This window comes from Pantherophis guttatus, chromosome 2, assembly GCF_059756535.1.
Source record: "Pantherophis guttatus breed Tessera chromosome 2, ASM5975653v1, whole genome shotgun sequence".
Taxonomy (NCBI): Eukaryota; Metazoa; Chordata; class Lepidosauria; order Squamata; family Colubridae; genus Pantherophis; species Pantherophis guttatus.
In genome coordinates, this window is record NC_142064.1 from 219,368,608 (window position 1) to 219,393,792 (window position 25,185).

Below are 25,185 nucleotides of genomic sequence, written 5' to 3' on the forward strand. Positions count from 1 at the left end.
AGTGTATTGGCTGTGCCCCAGGGATACTATAGTAAAAACTCAATTTCAAGAATATAGGATACAATGTAGTATATATTGAATATACCATATCATTAAAAAAAGGTACAGCTAATTAAAAATTATGAACGAATGTTGTAAAAAAATATTGATGATAATACCATAATAAAGGGAAAATACAGGAGGCACCTTGTTTCCTCTGAGTCCTGCTCCCTCACCCTAAGTTTCTGCATTCCAGCCTGAGACTAAATAATGCAATCAATGCATGTTAATACTTTTGACTGTTTTATTTAAGTTACCCCACCCCAGGACTCCCATAACACCCTCTGAAAATTAAGAGGGCGAAGTTGAAGACATTAGTAAAGAGGTGCTGCTCTATCAGCGTCCACGACTGGTTCTTTAGCCTGGGAAGCCTGTAAATTCTGGCACAGCGTTTCTCAACCTTGCCAGCTTGACAATATGTGGACTTCGGTTCCTAGAATTCTCCAAACAGCATTCTGGGAGTTGAAATCCACTCACCTCCAAGCTGCCATGGCTGAGAATCGCCTAGGGAGGCTCCTCGGTTGCGAAAGGCAGCGTGCGACCGGATTCTTATCTCTTTCTCTTCTAAAGCAAATTGGCAGGGCTCCCTCTGACGGAGCTATAGGTTGCGGTGTGGCGCGGGGCGGAGGAAAGATATAAATGCGGCGGGAAGGGAAGCCAAGAGGATTAGCTGAGTCGTCTTCCTCAAGAGGCGAAGCGAGAAGAGCGAAGCGGGTAGGCTAGGAGGCAGCTCCTAGAAGAGCCGGGCCGGCATGAAGCCTGCGGCGTGGGTGCTGCTGGGATGGGTGCTGAGCGGGAAGAGCTTCCAGGGAGAAGCCCAGCCGGTAAGCGATGCCCCAAAAGTGCCTGCGCTTTTTCTTCCCTGCGATGGCTTCCAGCCTTGCCCCTCCCCTGCTCCCCGCAGAAATTCGGGAGGTTTTGAAGAAGTTCAGGCATTTGAACTTCTGCCTGGAAAGTGGCTTTCAAAAGGTTCAGCCTTCGTCTGCTTAGGAGATGTTTGGTTCCCAGGCAGGGCTTTGGGCGAACCAATTCTGCTGAAGACTTCAGCAGAAATACCTAAGATATGCCTTATCTAATTTGTATTAGTTGAAATATCAGCAACAGTCTGTTACCATAGCATGCTTTAGAGAAATTACTTTTAAAAAAAACAAACAAGAACGGAATTAGCCTCAGCTTGGTGCAAATAAACTTGTGAAAGACTTAATTCTGAAATTAGGAACTGTTTTTGAGTAAAAGTGGTCAGTGGGGATGAGATGTTTTCTTGATGGACTTGTAAAAAGGCCAATAATTTCAGGGTTCAAATACATATAATGATACAAAAAAAATTAAAGATCAACATTCGGCAGAAAACAGTATTCTTCTTGTTTAAAGTATTCTTCTTGTTTAAATCGCTGTCCTTAATTAAAGGACAGCTATTTAAAAAGAGCCATGGAAAATTATATGATTCCTGCTGCAAGATATCTTCCATTATTACTGGCATGCTATTATCTGCATCCCAGCAAGTTATGAGTTTAATGAATATTTTTTTTAAAAAAAAAAAATTTAAATGCCATATCCATAGCTAACAGTAGATTGGCTTCTTAACCCATTAGTTTGGGACCATACTTCACTGTCTAATGGTTAACATCTGTTTTGCCAGTGGTTTTCTTTAGGATTGAAAAATGATGAAGGTGAAAGAGGAATGAGTCCATTTACCCAACTATGAACACCTTAGAGGAGAGGTGGAATATAAATGTAATCATTAATACGTCAGCATTTCCAAATCTTTTTAGTACTCACCTGGCTTGATCAGTCAGTCATTTCTATAGCTGCTCATCTCTATCAGTGACTCTGGGCACCTTACAATTTTCCTAGAAAGTAACATTCTATTTATTACATTTTCTTTTCTTTTAATCCTGGTTTTCTTTTTCATTACAGTATATCGAATGCTATGAAGAAGATGGTATGTACAAATAAGGTGTGGTTTTAGGTGTTAAAATTGTTAAAGTTCTTTTGCTTGTATTGGACATTCATGCACCCCATTGCCATTGTAGGTGATTTAAAATATCATCACTATATGACGTCTTTGTGGCCTTTTTAATCAATGTGCATCAAACAAGCATACTCATCATATGCCTGCTTGACTTTTGCCCTTCCTTGACTAATTAGGCCAGACAAAGACCACAGAGGCCACAGATGGCAATCAGTGCCTCACAGAAGGAAGGAAAGAACTGAAGTTTCCAGCCTTATGTCTGTTGTAAAGCCTCTTGCGAAGAATCCTTTTCTAGAGTCCACAGAGTTGAATAATATCTGACCAGTTTGTCATTCCTGGAGATAATGTTTAACCTTTTCCACTCCAATGCTTTTGCATAAAGCAAACTAAATCAATAATGCTTAAAGAATGCAATGATGTTGATTACTCTGTAAATAAATACTAGTGACTTTCTCAAGGGAGTTGACTTTAGAACATGACATTCTTTTTAATGTTATACTGTGATAGTATTACTATTAATATCTTCAGTTGTGAATTAGTAGTGGAAGAATTGAATGAAGAAAAAACAAGGGATTGGCAGGGAAAGATGAAGTCATGACATAGCTTATACTTCCTGAAAGGTATTATTGAAATGCAGCAAGTATATAAAACGGTGCATAGGAAAGATGAGTTTGGATTTTGCATGAACTGTATAATGTTTTCCAGGACCCCAAGTTCACATTTCCAATATTTGATGGAAAAAAATTAAATTTCAGTGTAAATATTTGCACTTTGAAAAAATTAATGTCATTCCTAGCAAGAAAAATTGTTCATTTTCTGAATCAGAATATATTCTCCTGGAAGTTTTAGCCATCATAAGAATTTAAAACAGACATACAATGAGCAAATGATCTTGGAATCACATTTCAAACTGTTTAGCACATGGAAATTTATTGATGACAGCAAGCAGGATGTTTCTGCAGGCTAAATTAGTACACATACATTTTTGAGTGATTTTGATTCTTCTTAAACTTTCTCCTTCAGGAAAGGTATGCGGTAAAATGGCTGCCAAAGTCTATCAAGAGATCTTTAATTCTAAATCTTCTCACTTGGAGGAAGGTGTAGGATAGCCAAAAAAGAGCCATACTGCAGCTGGACTTTTACTGGCAAACTCTCCAGTCCAGCTCCTATAGATGTCGATTCTGTGGCTGTTGGCTTTTCTGTACCCCTTCCAAAAGGGTAGCCAGGGTAGCCGAAGCAGCAGGCAACTCTAAATGATGTGTCCACCAGTGTGGATTTTTCTGGGGACGAATGGCAATGTTCAGAGAAGGAAGAGTAACTCATCCAAGGCTTCAAGACTAGTTGGGCCAGCCTAATAAACTGGAGGTTTTCCCTGCAAATATACTCACTCCTCACTTTCATTCTTTGCAAGGGCCTCATCCTGAGTTGGAACAAGAACATAAATTCACACCAGCAGATCTTTTTAATATCAGCATCAAGATTGTTGAAATACAAGGAATGTGTAACTTCAACATAACTTGGATCCTTAATGCAGATGGTAAATTTCATTATTTAAGTAATAGGCCGATAAATGTTTTGTATTAAATATAACAAATACTTTCCTATATAATGAATACTGTAATGCTCACTTGTAATATGCTCTCTCTATCTTAATTGGGAAGTAAGCAATGTTGTAATTGTCTTGTTTTAGTTCCTGAAGGCTGTGGGCTTTGGATGGAAAACAACAGGTTTTAGCTAATCCCTGATAAAACTAAGTAGCTCTGGCATTTTGGGTCTTCTGGATCTAGGACTTGACCAACTTTGATAGTGGATAAGGTGGCACCACCTATGCAGACCTGATGGACAATCTGGAGGGCCTAAATTCACGATTCCTGCTCGTGGATCAAGTGGCAGTTATGGCTGGGAGAGCCTTTGTACAAGTTCATTTTATGTGATAGTTGCACCCTTTCCTGGATCATGAGACTGTGCTCAGAGTTACACCCTGGTCACCTGCAAAGTGAATTGCTGTAACATGCTCTGCATGTGGCTATCCTTTCAAGAACATTTGGAAGCTTCAATTGATGAACAGTGTGGCTGTACTAACAGTTATGTGTGTCCCTAGGATGGCACACATTACACATTTTCTCCATGAGCTGCAATGGTTTCCAGTCTGCTTCTGGATGCAATTCAAGGTGTTGATTTTGGTCTATAAAGCCCTAAATTGCATGAAATCAGGTTTCTTGAGGAACTGCCTTTTCCCAGTTATGTCTATTTGTCTCATTAGTCCAGCAAGAGGGGTATGCTGCAGGTCTTGCCTGCTAAGGAATTCCATCTGGTGGGACCCAGAAGACGTGCCTTCTGCGCTGCAGTTTTTACTGTTTAAAACAAGGATGTCAAATTCAAGGCCCATGGGCTGGCCCCAGCCTGCGGGGTGCTTAGATTTGGCCTGCAGGACCAGCCTGGAAACAGCAAAGGACCAGCCCGCAGTGCCTCTGCCAGCAAAAACGGAGCTCGGGGGGAGGGGGACGTAGACCACCTGTGCCCTGTTTTCGCTGGCAGAGGGCTAGCAAAACAAACTAAAAACAAAACAAAAGGTGTAATGTTTATTTCCCCTTTTGCATTTGAGCATGCAAGAAGGGACAAAAAAGGAGAAAGGGAAAGAGGAAAGACAAAAGAAAGATGGGAAGAGAGCAAGGAAGGAAAAATAAGGAAAGAGGGGAAGGAAGAAGAAAGAATGAAGAGGGAAGGAAAAAGAAGAAAAGGGAAGGAAGGGAAGGAAGGAAGGAAGGAAGGAAGGAAGGAAGGAAGGAAGGAAGGAGATTATAATGAGAGTGAGGAGGGTCTGGGGGAAGTCCTACCTTAGCACTTGGCCACCACAGGTGCCCCTGACATGAGTGACATTGAGCTGGCCACACCCATTATTGCCACGCCATGCCCTGCCACACTCCCCTGGCCCTCCGAGGTAAAACACAACCCTGATAAGTCCCTCAATGAAATTGAGTTTGACACCCCTAGTCTAGAACATTACTCCTCTGTGGCAAGGTTGGCGCAAGCTCTTAAAGTGTGTTTTTCCAGAAACCTTGGGATATCCATGAGAAGGCTGCAAGGTGGTTGTATGTTAGGTGATTGTTCTCCCACAGTCTTGGCTTTTTCATGTTTTTATTCTGATTTAAGCTCAGTCTTTTAAGATTAGTTGTGTTGTTTTAATTGTTTCTGTGTTTGTATACTGCCAGAGTCATGTCCCAAAGGTGTTTTTCAGGAGGCAAGTGGATTTTTTGGCTTTTTCCTTTGAAGACGTTTGGCTTATCATCCAAGAAGCTTCTTCAGCTCTGCCTGGATGGTGGGGAATGGAAGGATTGATATTCCTTGCAGACAGCTGGTCATTTGCATTCTTTTTAGAGAGCCATTGAGGCCACTTGGAGGTTTATCTGTGTCCTCATGGTCACCTGAGTAGTGCATGTGTGTGTCTTGTTTTGGCTACAGGCAGTTTTCTGAGCTGTGTCCCTTCACTGTTGAAGACAGGCGCAGGTTGTTGGCATGGATGAATCTGTGTTGTCTGCATCTCAAACTGAAGTGCAAATAGTTCCTGTAGTCTGCAATTTTTCTGGAAATCTGTTCATACTCCCACATCCAATTGGGACAACCATGACCTGGATGACTGAGAATCTCCACAGACTTTAACCAAAGTCATGTTTTGTGAGATGAGCAGCCATATAAATTTGTTAAATAAATAAATCAACTCAGTACTAAAAAAGTAAGGAAATATTTTTATGCTTTTGACCTGTGCAGTTAAGTTAAGCTAATTGAAATTCAGAATGTGGAAAGCAGTAAAGTTGACCAAAAATTAAAGTTCTTGAGAATAATCCCAAATATGAACTGTGCTGATTTATGTAACTTTTCTCCTGGATTTTAAAAAATATTTTTAAATGTATAACTGTAAAAAGATATGTAAATGGCAAGAATCATTTTGAGATTGGAGCAACATATACGGTAAACCCAACTCAGTAAATAGATAAATGTAATATTGTTAAATTCTCAAGTGATGAGAAATTCCAGGGGAAGCATTATATATCCAGCTTCTTTTTGATAATTCATTTTAATGTCTTTTTTTTATGATGACCGAAGATATTAAAATGAACTTATAATATTTGTTGTATTCTAATATACAAGTGACAACAAACATACAAGCTCACTATAGACACTATAAATGCAAATCTATTTGGATCTTTCCATTACCAACTCCAAATTGCTGTTATGCTTGTGATAGATCTTTGTCAGACCCCCAGCTCCAATAATGCCACAAGAGGAAAATTGCTTTTGGGGTGAAAATTAATATTAGAAAACAGTAATCTGTCTTGTAGAATTTTCTGTGTCATTAATTAATTTATTAGTAAAAAATTATTTTTTGACGAACAAGTTACTAGTAAACCTAGTCATGATCTGAATCAAGTATCTTGAAGAAATACTGGCTTTAAGATTTTCTGTTGATAGTCTAATCAAATGCACAGTAATTAAATGGCGAACTGACAGAGTAGGAAATGGAATTCTTTGAACAAATGTGAAAGGTTATTAGAAGAATGTAAATCTCTTTATTGCTTTTCCATATGGCAAAAATATCAAATCGGAAAAAATGACACAGCCTTCTTCTTTCCTTAATATTTTGCAGGCTTCTTGGATAACTGAAAGCACTTTTAACTTTTTTTGGTTTTGCTATGTGTATGTGAACAAAAAGCTTTTAAAACTGAAATATATATTTAATGCAAAATTTATATTCAAATTATAAAAAATAGGAAGCGTATATGCAAACAGATATTTCCTATTATTTTTTTAATTGGGGGTAGGAGGATTAAAAATATTATACAGTTTTCCCTTGCTGTTTCTGTTTTCTGATTCCAGTCTGATTTGGATATGCAAAATACTTGGTGACATCTAAAATCCAGCAGGAAGAGAACAAGTATTGGATAGCATGTAGATAGATGCATGGAATAGGATGCAGAATTGGCTCAAGATAATAAAAGTAACCGGAAATCTGTCATTGTATGTCTTTGGGAGATCTGTGGTAGTTGGAATGGCACTGTTACTGATAACATCTTGAAAACAAACTAGAATTCTTTGACGAAATAATTTTCTTGCAGCCAGTATAAAATACTTGAAGGCAACCAAGATATGTGAATTCAATCAAGGCTGTATTCGATGTGACTACTCAGAAGCATTTCAACGTCAAACCATGTCTGAACATCAAAAAGTGAGGTTTTTTTTAAAAAAGTTATGGTTTGCTGCTGTTATGTTGTGCTGCTTGTTGCAATATTTTTAGGATCAGACTCAATAATAATATATAGAGTTAGAGATTCAAATATATTTCTCTTTAATTATAGTAGGCATTCTATATTCACTGAATATTCACAGATAGAAGCAAGGAAAATGGCGAAGGTGGCTCCTTATATATACAAAGGGTGGAGCCAAGAGTAGGAGTGGTGAATTATGAATACATTAGGAAACAAAGAATAAGTTAACCCCTGATATCCCATATATACATTATTTACACATTAGGGAATAAGGCATTTACATCTGACAAATCCCCCTCTAAATGCCGGTTCGCTATACAACACCAATTACATTCAGATTCAGGACAATATAATACATACAATCTGGAAGTTAAGTATTTGTGCTGTTTAGAAGGTAAAGGCTTCGTCAATATGTCAGCCAATTGTTCAGAGGTATCGCAATGTACTGCTTTGATAAATCCATCTTGGGACAGTTGTCTCACATGCTTAAATTTTATATCTATATGCCTGGATCTTTGTCCAATGGCATCGGATCTAGATATTTCAATGGCCGCTTTATTATCTTCATGCATAACAAAAGGCAAAGCAGGTTTTTTCCAAACATCTGAAATTAAATCATTAAACCATACAAGGTTATTTGCAGCTTTAGATAAACAGACATATTCCGCTTCTGTGGTTGAAGTGGCTACCAATTCTTGTTTACCAGTGTACCAGTAAACTGGACAGTCATTTAACAGAAAAATATAACCAGAGGTACTTTTTCTGCATGAAGTATCTCCAGCCCAATCCGCATCTGCGTAACATGTAAGTCTTGGTTCTTTGTTATCACTAGGTTCTAATACTAGACAAAAGTCCAATGTACTTTTCAGATATCTTAAAATTCTTTTGACAGCTTCCCAGTGATACATTGTTGGTTTACTAACGTGCCTTGATAATAAATTGAGTGGTAATGCAATATCTGGTCTGGTCCAATTAGATATGTAAAGAAGTGAACCTATTACTGATCTATAGAATGTATTATCCTTGAATTCAGGGGAAGATTCAATGGTATTTCTAAGGAAATCAGTTTGCATAGGAGTGTCGCAGGGTTTGGCATTGTTTAAATTACATTTGTTTAGAAGTTCAATAATCTTATCTTTCTGAGTAAGTTTGAAACCCTTTCTAGTTTTGTTAATTTGAACACCAAGGTATTTGTTTATTTTACCTAGAGATTTCAACGAGAAATGTTCATTTAACTTGTTTACAAAGATTTCTCTTCTCTCTCTGTGTTTTCCTACATATAAAATATCATCTACGTAAATCAATACAAACTCAACGTGATCATCACTCTTTTTGACAAAGAAACAGTTATCAGCAGTGGTAGCTTTGAAATCCATGGTTTTAAGTACTTTTACCAAGCAATCGTACCATCTTTTGCCAGATTGCTTTAATCCGTATAAGCTCTTGTTCAATAGCCAAATTTCATTTTCATTAGTGTATTGACTGTGAGGTGCTCTTACGTATATCTCCTTATCTAGTTTTGCGTGTAGGTACGCAGTCTGTATGTCATATTGGAATACATCAAGATTGAGTGTGGATGCTACTACTAGAGCTGTTTTAACACTCTCTGTTCTTACTGTGGGGGAGTATGTGTCAGTATAGTCCTCCGGATATTTTTGTGCATAACCTTGTGCAACCAATCTAGCTTTGTATAAGGTATTGCCTCCTTCTAGATTCTTAATTTTATAAATCCACCTGGTACCAATAATTGTTTTATCTTTGGGTGCAATCGCAGGTGTGAATACATTTAATCCTTGTAAGCTCTCCATCTCCTTTTTCATAGCTAGTTCCCATTTTTCTTTTTCCTCACGAGGTAGTTTTAATACTTCCTCATATGTATTAGGTGTTATTTGTTCACCATCCATATGCATTATGTAATCTTTGTATTTATTTGGTATTTGATTTCTGTTGTTCCTAATAGTTCTTTCTGGTTTGCTATGGTAGTCATGCAAATATCTTGCTTCCTTTTTTGTTAATGTGTCTGTCTTTATTTTGTGTTTACTATTTGTCCATGTTTTGGTTTTGTTTTTGTCCCTGTTAATATTTTGATTTTTTATCGTCCCTTCCTCACTAGATTTGATATCCTTGCATTTGTTCGGAAATATTTCATTAAGATGTAATTTAGACCAGTTGGCCTGTTCATGGAACACAGCTGTTCTGGAAACTATAAATTTATTATTATTATCAATGAATCTGTACCCTTTGGTGCCAGTTTCATATCCCATAAATCTTAATCTTCTGGATACGTTTTCTCCCTTTCTCCTTAATTGTTTGGGTATGTGTACGTCTGCAGTGACCCCAAATATGTGCATGTGTGCTAATTTTGGTTTCCTATTATACATCACCTCATATGGTGTCTTATTCACAATACTGGACCAGGTTCTATTTTGAGTGTAATTTGAATAATGTAGGGCTTCTGACCAAAATTGTTTGCCTAAACCAGCATCCTCTAATGTGCATCTAATCATGGTTTGTAGTGTGGAATTTTTTCTCTCTGCAATCCCGTTTTGGAACGCAGAAAATGGACTAGATGTGTAATGTAACATCCCTCTATCCTTTAGCCATTGGGAGAATTCCTTAGACATGAATTCACATCCCCTATCTGTCATGATTTGTTTTATTCTGATATTATGTTGTGTTTCTATGCGTTTATAAAATTCCTTAAATTTTTGAAAGGTTTCATCTTTGTGTTTTAATGTGTAAACAAAACCATAGCGACTATAATCGTCTACTATTGTTAGGAAGTAACGTTTTCTATAAGTGACTGATGGAGTTAATGGACCAACTAAGTCCATGTGTACTAAGTCAAAAATTTTGTTAGTAGATCTGGTGGATTTTTTTGGCCTGGGACTAGTTTTTAATTTAGTAGATTTACATACTGAGCATTCCAAATAATTTTCACAATTTTTTATTTTGACACCTTCTGCGTGTTCAATCATTTTTTGTACTACAGGAAAACTTGCATGTCCTAACTTCCTATGTAAGATATGAGCACACTCGTCATGTATTGGTTTACCTATTTTTGGTTTTTTCTCATTGTGTGTATCTGTGTGATCATGAGATATTTTGCATTCATCATTGTCACTGTTACTAATATTTTCATCATCTGCCTCAATGCAATCTTCCATATTTGAATCAATATTATGTAACCATCTTTCTTTTGTTATCAGATAGGGTAGGCCTCCTTTAATCATCACAGTGCCTACGTTAGTTTTATCCTTCTCTAAAGTTGCTTTTCCCTTTGAGAAAACTATATTGATGTCAGAATCTCTGCTTAATTTTATGACACTTAGTATGTTATGAGGTATTTCTGGTATTAACAATACCCCCTCTATTTTTCCTAGACCAGGCAAGGTCACATTCCCTCTGCCTAGTACTTGAACTTTTTCCTGGTTAGCTACTTTTATTACAAACTTATCTTCTGTAAACGAAGACAATATATTTTTGTTATTAGTGGTGTGATTAGTTGCTCCAGAATCAATAAGCCAATTATTGTTCTCATTTGGTTGCGTTTTGGTGCTATCTTGTTTATTTAGTCCATTCAGTGAACCAGATTTTCTCTCTTTTGAATTTTCTCTGCCCCCTCTATTTTCTCTGTAATTTGGTGGGCTTCTATATTTATGTCTGTCTGTGGAAGACTGTCTATAATTGTATTTATTCCTATATTCTGACCTATGTCTTTCTTTTGAGATTTTGGGGCAATCTCTTCTATTGTGTTCTCTGGATCCACAATTGTGGCATTTAAAGTTTTCATTATATTTTTCTTGAAAAGCTACCTTCCTAAAAGGTTTGTGTTCTGTGTGATTGCTATAACGATTTTTCCTTGAATTGTCTTCTGCTATCAATTTGTTAGATAGACTTTCTATTGACAAATATCCTAGATTGATGGTGTCTAAGTGTGACATAAAACTATCCCATGATGAATCAAGTGAGTTGATAATAACACTTTTCATTGTTTGATCTGAAATCACTTCCCCCCTCAAATGCAGCTCAGCTCTTATTTTGTTTAAAGATATTAAATGCTCACTTATGGAAACCCCTGGTTTTACTCTGGAAGAAAAGAAGTCCTTTGACATTCTTGTGGTGGTTGCTACACTATCGCTGTGAAACAAATTAAACATGCATTGAATTATTTCTGAGACAGTTAGGTTTGGTTTGATGCTATGATACATTGCAGGAGACACGCTAGATATTATTAAGAAAAATGCCTTATGGTGTAAACAATCTATTTTTAAAGTCCAAGGTCTTCTTGGGGGACTAGTGATAAAGAATAGTAAATTTTCTTTCATAAAGACAACCTGAAGTTGTTGATACCATTCTTGTAAATTAATGCCATCAACTCTAAGTTTTGGGAAGTCATTGGGTAAGTTACCCACATTATTTTGTCCATTACTTACAACCTGAGGCAGTCCGTGGTCTCGTAAGTGTAGAAAATTGCAAAACGGCATGGGAATGCTCGCAACGAGTCTGCGCGGTTCTCTGGCCAGTTCAAGTCTTTCCGGACCGTCTACGTAGTTTCGCACATGCGCGTTGTTCATTTCTTCTTTGACGTCGTCGTGGAAGGTTCTCTCCATTGCAGCTCGCTCGCTTCGTTCCTCTTCAGACGAGTCGGTCTCTGGCTCGGTCTTAGGAGTTCTGATGGCGGCGGCTGTTCTTTTCTTTCTTTTGGGTGCGTTGGCACTTGCTTCGGTCTGCGGTGTAGGGCGAAATCGACATGGCTCTCTGGGCTCGGGCGTCGTCGTTCTTGAAGTCAGGATGGGAGCGTGCAGGTCTTGAAGCATCGGCTTGTTCGCTTGCTTCTTTGTTGGCGCTTTGGAAATTTTTAATTTTGGCCCGAATGCGGCAAAAAGCGTCTTCATTGCTGACTTTACTTGGGATTTCGTTAAGTCGTTCTCATTTTCTGATTCTGGCTCTTCCGAGGAATTTGAATCCTCCTTTTCACTTTCGTTGTCTGATAACGTTTTTGGCGCCAGAAATTTTGAACTGAGCATTTTGATTGGCTCTGCTTCGCTCACTTTGGAGGCTTGTGGAAACCAAGATGGCTGCCATTCAAAATTTCACGCGGGATCACATCTTTTCTTTTTCATAACGACTCTCTCTGTAGTCACATCACTCACAGTTTTTTGGTCTTTGGGTTTCTCTTTAACGATGTTTTTCTCTCTCGCTGCTCCGCTGTTCTTCAGCATTTCTTGGAGGTTCGCGATGAGGCTTTCATCATTCTTCTGGCTTTTTAGAATCTTTAGTATCTCTGACCTGAGTTCGTTGTTTTCTATTTCGATTTCTTCCTGGTCATCATTTTCATTTATTAGTTCTTCTTCTTCAGTGGTATATTCTTCGGATTCTCTCGAAATCGCGTTTGTGGATTCGTTGATTATTTCTTGTTCAGTTTCTATTTCTTTGCTGTAGGCCCTGGTGTTGGGCCTATCTTTCTTAGACATTTTAAGGTATTTATTGAGTCAATTAACCATCCTCTGCTACCAGTTTGTTGCAATATTTTTAGGATCAGACTCAATAATAATATATAGAGTTAGAGATTCAAATATATTTCTCTTTAATTATAGTAGGCATTCTATATTCACTGAATATTCACAGATAGAAGCAAGGAAAATGGCGAAGGTGGCTCCTTATATATACAAAGGGTGGAGCCAAGAGTAGGAGTGGTGAATTATGAATACATTAGGAAACAAAGAATAAGTTAACCCCTGATATCCCATATATACATTATTTACACATTAGGGAATAAGGCATTTACATCTGACACTGCTAAAATAGGATTTTAGTCAGTTTACTGACCTAATGCAACAGTAAATTATTTCTTTTAAGACAACATGGTGAGTTGGACTAGAAAATGTTTCTGTACAATAGAACAAAAATAGTGTAGCTTATCTTCTGAGCCGAAATGACAAAATCTGGTTTTTATGTAAAATTGTTGTGTGATAAAAATAAATTTCAGTGTTCCAAATTTGCTCAAAGCTTCTGTTCTTTAATACATTTTTTGAAACTGGCTCTGGTTGGTGGATATTAAAATATCATAAAAATGGAAAATTGACTGAACTATTAAATTTCCATTTTGTTTGAATAAAAACCAGGGTGGATAAAAATTGATGATTTTTATTAAAAAAATAAAATCAATTTTTAAAAAAAATTAAATTGGATTTTTTAAATTTAAATTGGATTTTTAAATTTTTATTAAATTTATTTTAATAAAATGCTTTTGGAGTAAAAATTTATTTAAAAATAGTTTTCTATTGAAGATACATTAATAATTTAGTTTATTCAGCATGAAATGGAGCTTAGTTATATAGCATGAGGCTGTATATTCTGCAGTATTGGGACTGTTGGTGAGTCAACAGCAGGTCAGAGGAGGAGCCGCTTTGGGACAGAGATGACAGTTGAAACTGTCTTTAAAAATTCATAAGGTAAGAAGGAAAAAAAAGCGAAAAAAAAGAAAAACAACCCAGAAAATAGAGAATTTACAAGCATGATAGGACATTTGTTAGTTAAGAATTTTCAATATTTTATAAGTTTTCCATAAATGAAATAACATAAGATCTTATATTGATTTTTAAAACTGCAGGTCATTGTTAAAATCAAATTAAATATCAATGATAATAGTGCACAATAAATCACGAAGAATTATACTACAGTAATTTATATTCAAACATTGAAGAATAAATTCTTATTTAAGAGATCGTTAAAAATTAGAATACTATGGTTTTATTTTAAGATAAATCCAAATTTTGGATGTGGTTCAAGCTGATACATAGAATTATAATTTTAAAAATGACTTTCCATTTGAATTAACTTCTGTGTCAGATTTATGAAGGGGATACTCTTAACAAGCCTTCCCAAAATGGTTTGATCAAATAGCAGATTTAATTCTGGCAAGATAGTGCCTGATATAAACCAGATTTAGACCAACAAACTGCGTGGTGTATGATTTTTGGAAGCAACTGATTTCTAATTTTTCTATTCTGGGCCAATAAACCTGTACTTAGAAAATCCCATTATAATTTTTTTTTATATTGTCATCTTAGTATTTCATTAATGTACCAGATGAAATCAGTAGTGGAAAATGGAGTAAGTGAGGAGTATACAGTATATGCTTCTGGTTTACTTGCATTTCTGGAAGAATATGGTTCAGAAAAAGGAAGCGGATTAGTTCATATCCAAAATTATATAATGTTCAAATACATTTTAATTACAGTGGCAATTCAACTTTGTTGGATTCTCTGTAGAAGAAAATACTAATTACTTCATTGATGCTTACAACCTTCCACCAGCAAATATAGATGAAGATCATTCAAAAATACAGAAACAGCTAACTTCTCCAGGTAACTGGATTAAATAGTATTGATTTACAAATCTTCCCCTTTAAATGGCTTCTGTAATTTTAAGGTGATATGTATATATAAATTTATAAAACTGTTATACATATAATTAAAAGTAATGAGTCCAGCTGAGCTTTGCTTGATAAATAGAACAAGCATGATATTTAATCTGTTGATTTAGAATGTGTTCATTTGCTCTTCAATGGCTTATACTTTCATACAGTTTTCCTAATCTTTATTTTAATGTTCATAATTTCTAATGCAAAAACTCTTATTTAAATTCAGACTGTGAAGATAATAGCTTGAAATATTGCCAAAACTGTATAGAAAAAGGTAAGCAGTTATTTTCATTAATTCGTTACATTAAGGCTCATTAAAATTTATTATAAAGCATATTTCAAGATATTAAGTGCAATGGGGACCATAAACTATGACTCATAAATCAAATGCAAGGGAATCCAGGGGCACCAAGAGGTCAAAGATACTTGCTATTTTTGGTTAACCACAGAAGAACTTTTGATTACGTTGCTTTCCCTGCCCGTTTTAATTAACAGCCCTTAATGCATTTTTTTGCATTTATGTAGTTTTGTAACCTTTTAGAACTGGAATCTATCTGAGGAAATTGTGCGTTCCACTAGTATACAGATGGCTTTTCAATTCAGTTCTTTTCTGACTGATTAGCGTTAGCATGTAAAATTCTCTCGTTATAAGATTTCAACTAGAAGTTACTTTTAAAAAAACACCTCATTTTTTCTCTATTTGCTGCTGTGCAGGACCAATTCACAGTCTCTGGTTAATGCCGGTTGAGGAATTTGTTTCTTTGTGTACCTATTTAACATTTTTATAGCATGCCCAGCTGAAAAGACTCTGGGAAGCTTACAAAAGGAAACCTGGGGTTGTCATCTAACACATATAACAGGCACCAGGTTAGGTTTTTTTTTTATTTACATTCGCCTTCTCTTAATCAGAGATCCTGCTTGTTTTATGTAATTTATTTAGTAATTTTACTCTTGTCTTTTGGCACTAGGAAACAGATTATTTCCCAGTTGCCCTGTCTGAAAATATCAGATTTATCATTTCCGGTAACAATTATCACCTAAAGTTACCTAAAAATTACTTGCAAAGGAATGTCCTCAAAAAAAGGAATTACCGGTACTTGTTTAGTAGTCATGGGATAATTTTGAAATACACAGTAAATACAATAAACAAATTAATTAAATTAAATACTTCTAAAAACTATTACGAGAGCAGGAAACCTCTATATTAATCTCTTTAGAAAAAAATGTTGAAAAAGAGTTAAGTAATTTTTTTAAATGCCAGTTTTAAAGGACCAGTTGTTTAACGCATTGATTAATCATTTATATAATTATTTCCATTTTTTTTTGTCCAGGATCTGAAAGCCATGTGTGCTTTAAAGTAAAACAATGAAAACATCACTCATTTGTAATGAGATTTGTAATCTAGATTTTTTTTTTTAATTTCACAGGGAGTTTATGGGATCCAAATATAACAATATGTAACAGGAAATTTGAACTAGAAGTGAATTTTACACCTAGTAACTTTTGTTCTAAATATAAAATCCATCTTTGTGACTCTCATAAATGCGATAATTCGATTCTTCATGTTGTGCCTACTACCAAGGTATATTTTTTTCTTCTTTAGCTATAAAACTAGGAATGAGTATGATGATTAATAGTCAGACTACATGACTAGGGCTGATAAGAGTTGAACGCAGATGACACCAGATTGAATAAAGTCAAAATTAATGTAAACATTAGCTTTTGAAAAACACCATGCAGTTACAAACTGAACTGATAAGAAATAAAAAGTGTCACATTTCATTTTTTTAAAAATTAAACATTTTGAAAAGTTCTGTAATACATTTATCTGGAATTTTTCTTGGAATAGGGAAACAGTATTAGAGTTTCAGAAAAAATAAGAATGAATGATCAAGAAAGAAACATAATATTTAAAGAGGTAAGATTTTATTTTCGTTTGTAAGGAAAATGTCAAATTAGAAGTGGTGTATTACTGTTTCTGATCTGTGGCCTAAACATTGAAACACATTACACCTGATGCTATCTGCCTCATCAATGTGTAGGAGGGGGTAGTTATTCAAATAAGCCTTGCCAGTACTGTCTTGCTGCAAGAGGTTATAGTTTGATGGGCATTTTCTGGTAGGATTAATCATATTGCACAAAAGGAGCTTAATAGTAATAGCAAAGCATTTAGACTTATATACCACTTCATAGTGCTTTACAGACTTCTCTAAGCAGTTTACAGAGTCAGCATATTGCCCCCAACAATCTGGGTCCTCATTTTACTGACCTCAGAAGGATGGAAGGCTGAGTCAACCTTGAGCCTGGTGAGAATCGAACTGCCAAACTGCTGGCAGCCGGCAGTCAGCAGAAATAGCCTGCAGTACTGCATTCTAACCACTGTGCCATCACGGCTCTTTATATGCTTAATAAATATAAATATAAATATAAATATAAATATATTTATTAAATATATAAAAATAGATATAAATGCTTTATATACTTAATAAAAACTTTTAAGTCATAAAAAGGTTGGAAATAAATTTAGGAATTCTATCTTATAGAAGTTTCTCCAACAACTGTTTATGCTAATGGAATATATGCATATCTAACCAAAATGGATTTAATTGTGTTGGGACATGCCTTTTTTTATTTTTAAACTGAAAAAGTGCAGAATGGACATATTTTCTACAATTGTATTCTCACAGCACTACCTTCTTCACTGTTGTTAATAAATTCTCAATGCAAAATTAAATATAAAAGCAATACTTAAGCACTGTATTTAATAATAATACCAGTGTTATTATTTTGTTTCTCTTCTTCCAGCTAATTCCTTATTTTCCAGGATGTCAAAATGACTGCAAAAGATATTCATATTATCAAACAGTTTGCAATGAAGAACCTATCCCAGGTTAGTTGAGACTTCTAAATGTTTATCTATAGATGGAAACATTAAGCTTTATATACTAAGGTAATTTTCTTAGTATAAGCCTAAGATTGGCCAGTGAAATCATTAAACTCATTCAGGCAGCTCTATTTTCTTACAGGATTGTGAAAATAAAAGAGCTTGTAGGTAAGGAAAAATACTATATTAGTTGCTTTGAGCAATTTTATAGGAAGAGCAAGAGATAAAATAATAATCTTGATGGATAAGTAATGCAGAATACAGAATAACAGTTAGAAGGGACCTTGTAGGTCTTCTACCCCCTGCTCAGGCAAGAAACCGTATGCCATTTCAGACAAATGGTTGTTCGATCTCCTTTTAAAAACTTCCAGTGTTGGAGCATTCACAACTTTTGGAGGCAAGTTGTTCCACTGATTAATTGTTCTAACTGTCAGGAAATTTCTCCTCAGTTCTAAGTTGCTTCTCTCCTTGATTAGTTTCCATCTGTTGCTGCTTGTCCTGCCCTCAGGTGCTTTGGAGAATAGTTTGACTCTTTCTTCTTTGTGGCAGCTCCTGAGATATCGGAACACTGCTATCAGTCCTTCTTTTCATTAAACTAGAAATATCCAATTCCAGCAGCCATTGTTTATATGTTTTAGCCTCCAGTCGAGAGGTGGGCTTCACATAATTTAACAACCGGTTCTGAAAATGTGAGCCCTTGCGCGCACGTTCGCTTTGCTCACACACACACACGCTCACTTTTTTGGTTCTGCACTAAGTGAACTGGTTGTTAAATTATGTGAAGCCCACCTCTGTTGTACATAGTTAATTCAAGCAGTCTATTCAATTCTCTCACCCCCTCTCTTTTTTTTTTTTGCAGAACCAAAAGCTACAGCTTCGATAGTAAACAAACCAGGTATTGGATAATACTCTGTTCAATTTCAATATTATTATGGGATGTCAATCATTGTATGATGTTGTAGAATAGTGATAATGAGTAACTCTACCCCATGTATTTGAATGAGTGGCCTTCAAAAGGAGCCATAGAAATGGGAAGAATTTTCCAGGCAGATTTCAACATATATAGCATGTGGAAAAGTAACAGAACGAACACATTGAGAAAGACACATCAGGAAGATGAAAAATGATTTCCATGGGACAGTAGCATTCTCATTGAAAAATGCCAGGGTTTATTAGAAAACTGTTAAAGTGGGAATAGTCAAAGTTCAATGGAATATTCAAGTCTTTCACGTCTTGACTTACAACCATTCATTTAATGATTTTTCAAAGTTTTGACGGCACTGAAAAAAGTGATTTATGACCACTCCTCACACTTACAACCATAACAGCATCCCTGTGGTCACATAATCAAAATTTGGGTATTTGGAACCAGTACCCAAGTATTTATAATAGTTTCAGGGTTCCAGAGTCACATGATTGCCATTTGCAACTTTCCAGAGGGCTTCCAACAAGCAAAGTCTATAAGGAAAGTCGAATTTGTTTATTGACCATGACAAGAGAGATCATAAAATTAGTTGCAACTCATGACCGCATCGCTTAGTGACAGAGGTTCTGGTCCCAGTTGTGGTTATTACTTGAGGAATACCTCTATTGGAGGTTATAAAAGTTTATGGGAACCATGTGCTAAGCTAGAAGATGACAGGAGGAAAAAAATCACATTTCTATATGCTCCCCAGAATAGTCTCTAAATTGCTTATTTATTTTGTTCTGTATCTTTTAATTTAAATTAGACCATGATAGCCTTTATCTTTAGCTACTTGGTATTTTATCAGTTCTATGTCAGAAAAAAAGGGGGGAAAAGATAAGACAGTTTTGTAAGGTTTATATAAAGAAAAAATTATTTCTAGGACATTGTAAGTGAAGAAGATAAATTCAAATAATAACTCTGTAAAAAAGGATAATAATATGAAAATCACAGAATCACAGGGCTGCAAGGAGCCTTGCAGGTCTTCTAGTCCAACCACTTGCCCAAGGCTGGTGACCTTATACTATCCGAAATAAACACTGTCCAATCTTTTCTTGAAAACCTCCAGCGATGGAGCACTCATAACTCTGGGAAACAAACTGTTCCATTGATTAATTGTTCTTACTGTCAGGAAATTTCTCCTTAGTTCCAGTTTGGATCTCTCTTTAATGAGCTTCCACTCATTATTTCTTGTCCTGCTCTCATGTGCTTTGGAGAATTGCTGTTCTGGATGTTACAGACCCCAATCAACATAGAGAAGATTCCCAGGATAAGCCTTACTTATTGGCAAAGGAGTATGGATATATGAGTGCATGGAGTTTTAGTTTAGAAAGTGAATAATGGAAGCTTAAACCCATATTTGGCTCTATGCATTCTAAAAGCAATAAGAAATGTCATAAAGGAAATGGAAATTTTCATTTGGAAATGTCATAAAGATCTTCTTTACAGTCCGCAGTCTGACTTAGGCAGTCTTTGATTGCCAAATAAAGACTTCCTTTCTGTGTCTCTGAGCTTATGATAACCAGATACATTGACACTGAATATGGGGATTCCATTTAGCCATTAGTTCTACATTGTGGCTGGCTACCATTTTAGATATTTCTGGGGCTTTTTTCCTTTTGTACCTTTTGAGTGGGTGATCATGATGATGGTAGGATAAGCAACATATCTGTGGCCAGAGTCAATATTTACATTTTGGGGAGGTTGAGAACTACAACTTAGAGGTAGACGTAGCAAACAAGGTGGTCTCAGTTCTAAGCAGAAGGTTTTGAGTTTGTTTCTTAATGGTGATACTCCTATTTTAAGCTTTCATTATGGTATTTACCTAGCCTCTCAAAATGCCTGCCAATTGGCAGATTTCAGCAATCATGGTTAGAAGAATGTCCAAAGGCTACAAAATGGACTGGGAAGCTTCAAGTTGCCAATTCCTAATTTAGATCATGATCAGAAGATTGCTTTGCTAGTCTTTGTGAATTTAGAGACAACCACCCGTTATTCTGACATATTCTAGATTTCCCACATCTTCTCATTTAAGCTCTAACGTCTCACCTCCATCTGTGCTGTATCACCATTTGCATACATGAGAATGCATTTTATAATCTTTTGAGAATTAGAAATGGCAATTGCTCATTTTTTATTAAGTTAATGTTAAGCTTTTAAAAGAATCTTGCAATTTTACAAATCTGTTTTCTTTCTCATTTAGATATGAAAAAAACATATGCTGGCATATCCATCACTTTACTTCTGATAGTGTGCATAGTTGCTGCTGTGCTTTATTTCAAGAGTAAGCATGGTAAGAGCTTATTTTATTCGGTTTTGTTTATAGTCTCTCCTCTACCTTCTGTCCACAAATGAAGACTCAGAAGGTTGAAATCCTAGGTGCTACTTTGACTTTTCCTGTCAATTCTGTGACATGAGGGGGAGTGGGAAAAAGGAAGTGCTCCCTCCGAATCCAGATCCTTGTCTAAATTCCAAGAAACTGCAGGATTTCAAAATGCGCATGTATTTTATAACATTTACTGGGAAAATAACAAGTCCTGTGGCAACTCAAACACTAGCACATGCAAATAGTTCTGAGTATGGGACATATGATTGGGAGGTAGGCAGATGAGAAAGAATGGAGATAATCTTTAAAAAGAGATTAGAGAAAATATTGAAAGGAAAAGATGGAGGCAGTCACAATTACTCAGAAAGTAGTTGTTGCAGAAAATGTTAAGATGTGGCATATGATAACAAACTATTTTTAATTGGTAAGAAATACTGTAGTATTAAACCAGTAACTCCACAATATTTCTAGTTTAGCTGCTTTTCACAATGAAATTTAATTTAATTTAATTTAATTTCCAATTTATATACCGCCCTTCTCCCTGAGGACTCAGGGCGGTGTACAGCCAAGATAAAAAACATAGAATACAAATATTAAAACATTTAAAAGTATATATAAATTTTGGCCCGAAAGTTAAAAAATCACAGACTGATTAAAAGAATTTAAAAATTTCTTCCTAAGCCAACCCGGCTTGCTGGAAAAGATGGATTTTCAGGGAACGACGGAAGGCATTGAGGTCATGGATTCTCCTTATCTCCGGGGGCAACTGATTCCAGAGGGTAGGTGCCCCCACAGAGAAGGTCCTCCCCCTGGGGGCCACCAGCCTACATTGTTTGGCTGATGGCACCCTGAGGAGGCCCTCTCTGTGGGAGCGCACGGGTCGATGAGAGGTCGTCGGTAGCAGCAGGCGGTCTCGCAGATAGCTAGGCCCTATGCCATGGAGCGCTTTAAAGGTGATAACACCTTGAAGCGCACCCGGAAGACCACCGGGAGCCAGTGCAGCTCGCGCAGGAGCGGTGTTACATGGGAGCGCCATGTTGCTCCCATCACTACCCGCGCTGCTGCATTCTGGACCAGCTGGAGCCTCCGGGTGCTCTTCAAGGGGAGCCCCATGTAGAGAGCATTGCAATTGAATTTGAATAGTTACAAGCATGAGGTCGATAATTGAGTAACCAGGAGTATTCTACCGATTTACCTATTTCCAATGTCAGTTTGGTGTTGTGACAATAGAATAATTGGTTTTGGGCATGAAAATTGAAACATGAAAGATAATTTGATGGTTGGTTGGTTAGTCCAACCAACTGATTAGAACTGGTACTGATTAGTCTATTCTGTGATTCATAATAGTATCTGAAAAATTATCTTTATTGAAACAACTTACAAAATACTGATATTGATACAACTTTGCTAAGACTTTCTTCCCATGAGACAAGATAATTTACTGTATAAGCAAGAAAATTGTAAGGACAAAATATAAATATTATTCTTTCTAACACAATGTGCTTTTGAATATTGTTCATTTTAAAATATCTGTTCTAAAAATTAAGGTAAATATGTACAAAATGGAAGAGCTTGGGGATCACATGCTATTTCAAATTTGGGGATGATGTTCCTGATGTCCTGGAGGCTACCTTTGTTGAGAATATATAACAAAGGTATAATGGGTTTAGGCTTCCATGATGATTGTTTTCTTTGATATTATTATTGATTGTAATTTTCCTCAGAATATTTATTGACATACGTTCCTAACTACAATGATGCCCAAATGACAGAATTTATGCCATGTCACACTGCATACTCCATCCTTTATGTATCATGATGTTAGTTCTATTAACACATTTTCTCACCTGTTCCCCTATCAATACTCCTCCTGAGTGATTTTTGCCTTTTATTATTTTTTGAAAGAGGAATTTATCTGTATCATATTAATTATAATTCAGCATTCTGTTGTCCCATAGGAATGTTAAACTATATTTGTCAGCTAATTTGTATTGTAAAACTACATGCCACAGTATATTCCCAGGATAACAAGTACTGTTTATTTCTCAGCTTACCGTACTTAAATGTGAACTTGCTTGCTCCTAGTTTTATTTTAACAGTGGTGCTTTTTTTTTAAAAACAGGTCTGGCACGTAATCTGGCTCATTTCCATCCTATAACAGCACAAAAACCCATAACTATTCTTGTTGTATATTCTCAAGAAGCCTGTTTACAGCATACCGTCCTAAGTTTTGCTGACTTTCTACAAGAATATTGTCACTGTAATGTTATAATAGACCTGTGGCAAAAACGGAGAATTGCTGAAATAGGACCTGTGCAATGGCTTGCTACTCAGAAAGGAATTGCTGATAAAGTCATTTTTCTTTGCCCAACCTACTCAAGTGCTTTGTGTGATTCAACCTGTAAGAGCATTATAGAAAACCAGAAGAATTCTGAATGTATGTTCACTCTTGCATTACACTTCTTCTGCAGTGATTGGAAAATGGATTCTTCTCTTTGCAAGTACATGGTTGTTTCTTTCAATGAAACACATCCAGACCCAGTTCTACCAAGTCCATTGAGCATCTGCCCAAACTATTTTTTAATGAAAGATATTGACTCCTTTTGTAGAGATCTTTCCTTTTCACAAAGTCAGAGGTATAAAGCTGCAAAGGAGAAGTGGACCTGGAAATTTAAAATTAGACCTGGATTGCAGCTATAGTATTAAAATAAAGATTGTTACTCTTTTTTCTCTTCTAACTATAAGTGAATTACTATTGTAAGTTGGAAATTTTCATACTTTTACACCCCTAATTCTTTTGCACTATTTTTATACTTTTACTGCTTTAATATACAAAAAATAACAAAAACAATACAAAAATCAAATACTGGTACAAAAGTTAATAAAAAAGGAAGAAACAGGGCATAGTAAAACACATAATTACTTTTAACCAATAGATTACACTATGACCACATGGTCTATCCAGCAATTATCTTCAATCCAGAATTTTAAATCTAGTACAGAAGCTTTATCTCATAGGAGCGGCAAGGTGGTCTAGAAGTGGACCTCACAATCAGGAGGCTTTGTCTTAGGTCACGACAAATATTTCTCTTTCTGGGCATAAAGAAAAAATAACTACTGTGAGCTCCACATAGGTGTCAGGAAGAGCATCCAGCAAGTAAATGCTCAGATCCATTCAGTTGTCTCGATTCCACCATGATGCAAGGGATTACAGGGTCGTTAAAGACGGGAAAAAACATGCTTCATCCCATAGAAGTAAAACAATCTTTTTGGTTACACTCCATGCACAATAAATTGGTAAATGCCAGATGTTTGATGTACATGTTCATGTTGTATATGACATTCACATTCTGAAACTTTCATATAAACAAATGAGCCAAAACAGGATCACCAGAAACTAGCTGAAAATATGTTCAGGGTACTCCTCTCATATTGCACTTCCAGATTACAGAATTGAAATTGATAAACAGCGAATTTACTGAGAATCCAATAAATAAATATTTTCTTGAATTAATTTCAACTTTAGATTATAAGATCAGCATTTTTTAAAATGCTGTTGATTTGCTCAAATGGGGTATTCCAGTTACTTGTTGCATATTTCTCATCAATAGCTAATGTCTAATTTAGTGATACTCAGTTGTCTTTACAAATGAGCTATACTTAATAATAATAATAATAATAATAATAATAATAATTTTATTTATATACCGCCCTTCTCCCGAAGGACTCGGGGCGGTGTACAGCCAGAATTAAAACATAAATATACAATATCATAGTTAAAATTAAGTAATTAATGAAAAATTAATTAAGATCATTAAATAGTTTTGGCCGAATTTTAAAAGCCAAAATTAAAACCCAATTTAAAATCATTCAGTTAGACAGACAGCCCCGTCTGTCGGAACAGTAGGGTCTTGAGGGCACAGCGAAAGACCCGGAGGTCAGAGATGTTACGAATATCCGGGGGCAATTCATTCCAAAGGGCAGGAGCTCCGATAGAGAAGGCTCCTCCTGGGTGTCACCAGCCTACATAACTTGGCCGATGGTACCCTGAGGAGTCCCTCTCTGTGGGAGCGAACTAGTCGGTGGGAGGCTGTTGGTGGCAGAAGGCGGTCCCGTAGATATCCTGGTCCTATGCCATGGAGCGCTTTAATGAAATGAACTCGAGTGTCATTCAGAACTATCCAATAAAAATAATTATTTCCAAATTTCTGAAACTACAGTTTTTTGATATCATCTCCTGTACTTAGGAAAGTGAATGTTAACAATTTCAGAATAGATATGGTTGCTAATTCATTTCCAGGGATTAA

At 36.1% G+C, this 25,185-nt stretch overlaps 2 protein-coding genes across 4 annotated transcripts in view; one reads left to right on the forward strand and one right to left on the reverse strand.

Moving 5' to 3' along the window:
• The window catches only part of CHDH (choline dehydrogenase), a 19,384-nt gene extending 18,573 nt beyond the window's left edge, over positions 1-811 (reverse strand). Inside the window, exon 1 of the mRNA XM_087887849.1 lies at positions 517-811. The gene's annotated coding sequence lies outside the window, so the exon portion shown is untranslated. The remainder of the gene's footprint in view (positions 1-516) is intronic.
• The window catches only part of IL17RB (interleukin 17 receptor B), a 24,104-nt gene extending 488 nt beyond the window's left edge, over positions 1-23,616 (forward strand). The window contains exons 1-12 of one of the 3 annotated variants that reach the window (XM_034437204.2): positions 572-863; positions 1,957-1,996; positions 3,423-3,548; positions 7,126-7,235; positions 14,522-14,648; positions 14,931-14,978; positions 16,132-16,286; positions 16,554-16,622; positions 17,510-17,594; positions 18,448-18,483; positions 20,756-20,845; positions 23,001-23,616. In XM_034437204.2, the coding sequence (XP_034293095.2) occupies positions 3,509-3,548; positions 7,126-7,235; positions 14,522-14,648; positions 14,931-14,978; positions 16,132-16,286; positions 16,554-16,622; positions 17,510-17,594; positions 18,448-18,483; positions 20,756-20,845; positions 23,001-23,578 (1,338 nt within the window). In that variant the 5' untranslated portion in view covers positions 572-863; positions 1,957-1,996; positions 3,423-3,508 and the 3' untranslated portion in view covers positions 23,579-23,616. Of the gene's footprint in view, positions 1-571; positions 864-1,956; positions 1,997-3,422; positions 3,549-7,125; positions 7,236-14,521; positions 14,649-14,930; positions 14,979-16,131; positions 16,287-16,553; positions 16,623-17,509; positions 17,595-18,447; positions 18,484-20,755; positions 20,846-23,000 lie in introns of those variants that run through there. The other 2 variants (XM_034437197.3, XM_034437214.3) reach the window with 2 other exon arrangements.
• Positions 23,617-25,185: the final 1,569 nt, after the last annotated feature.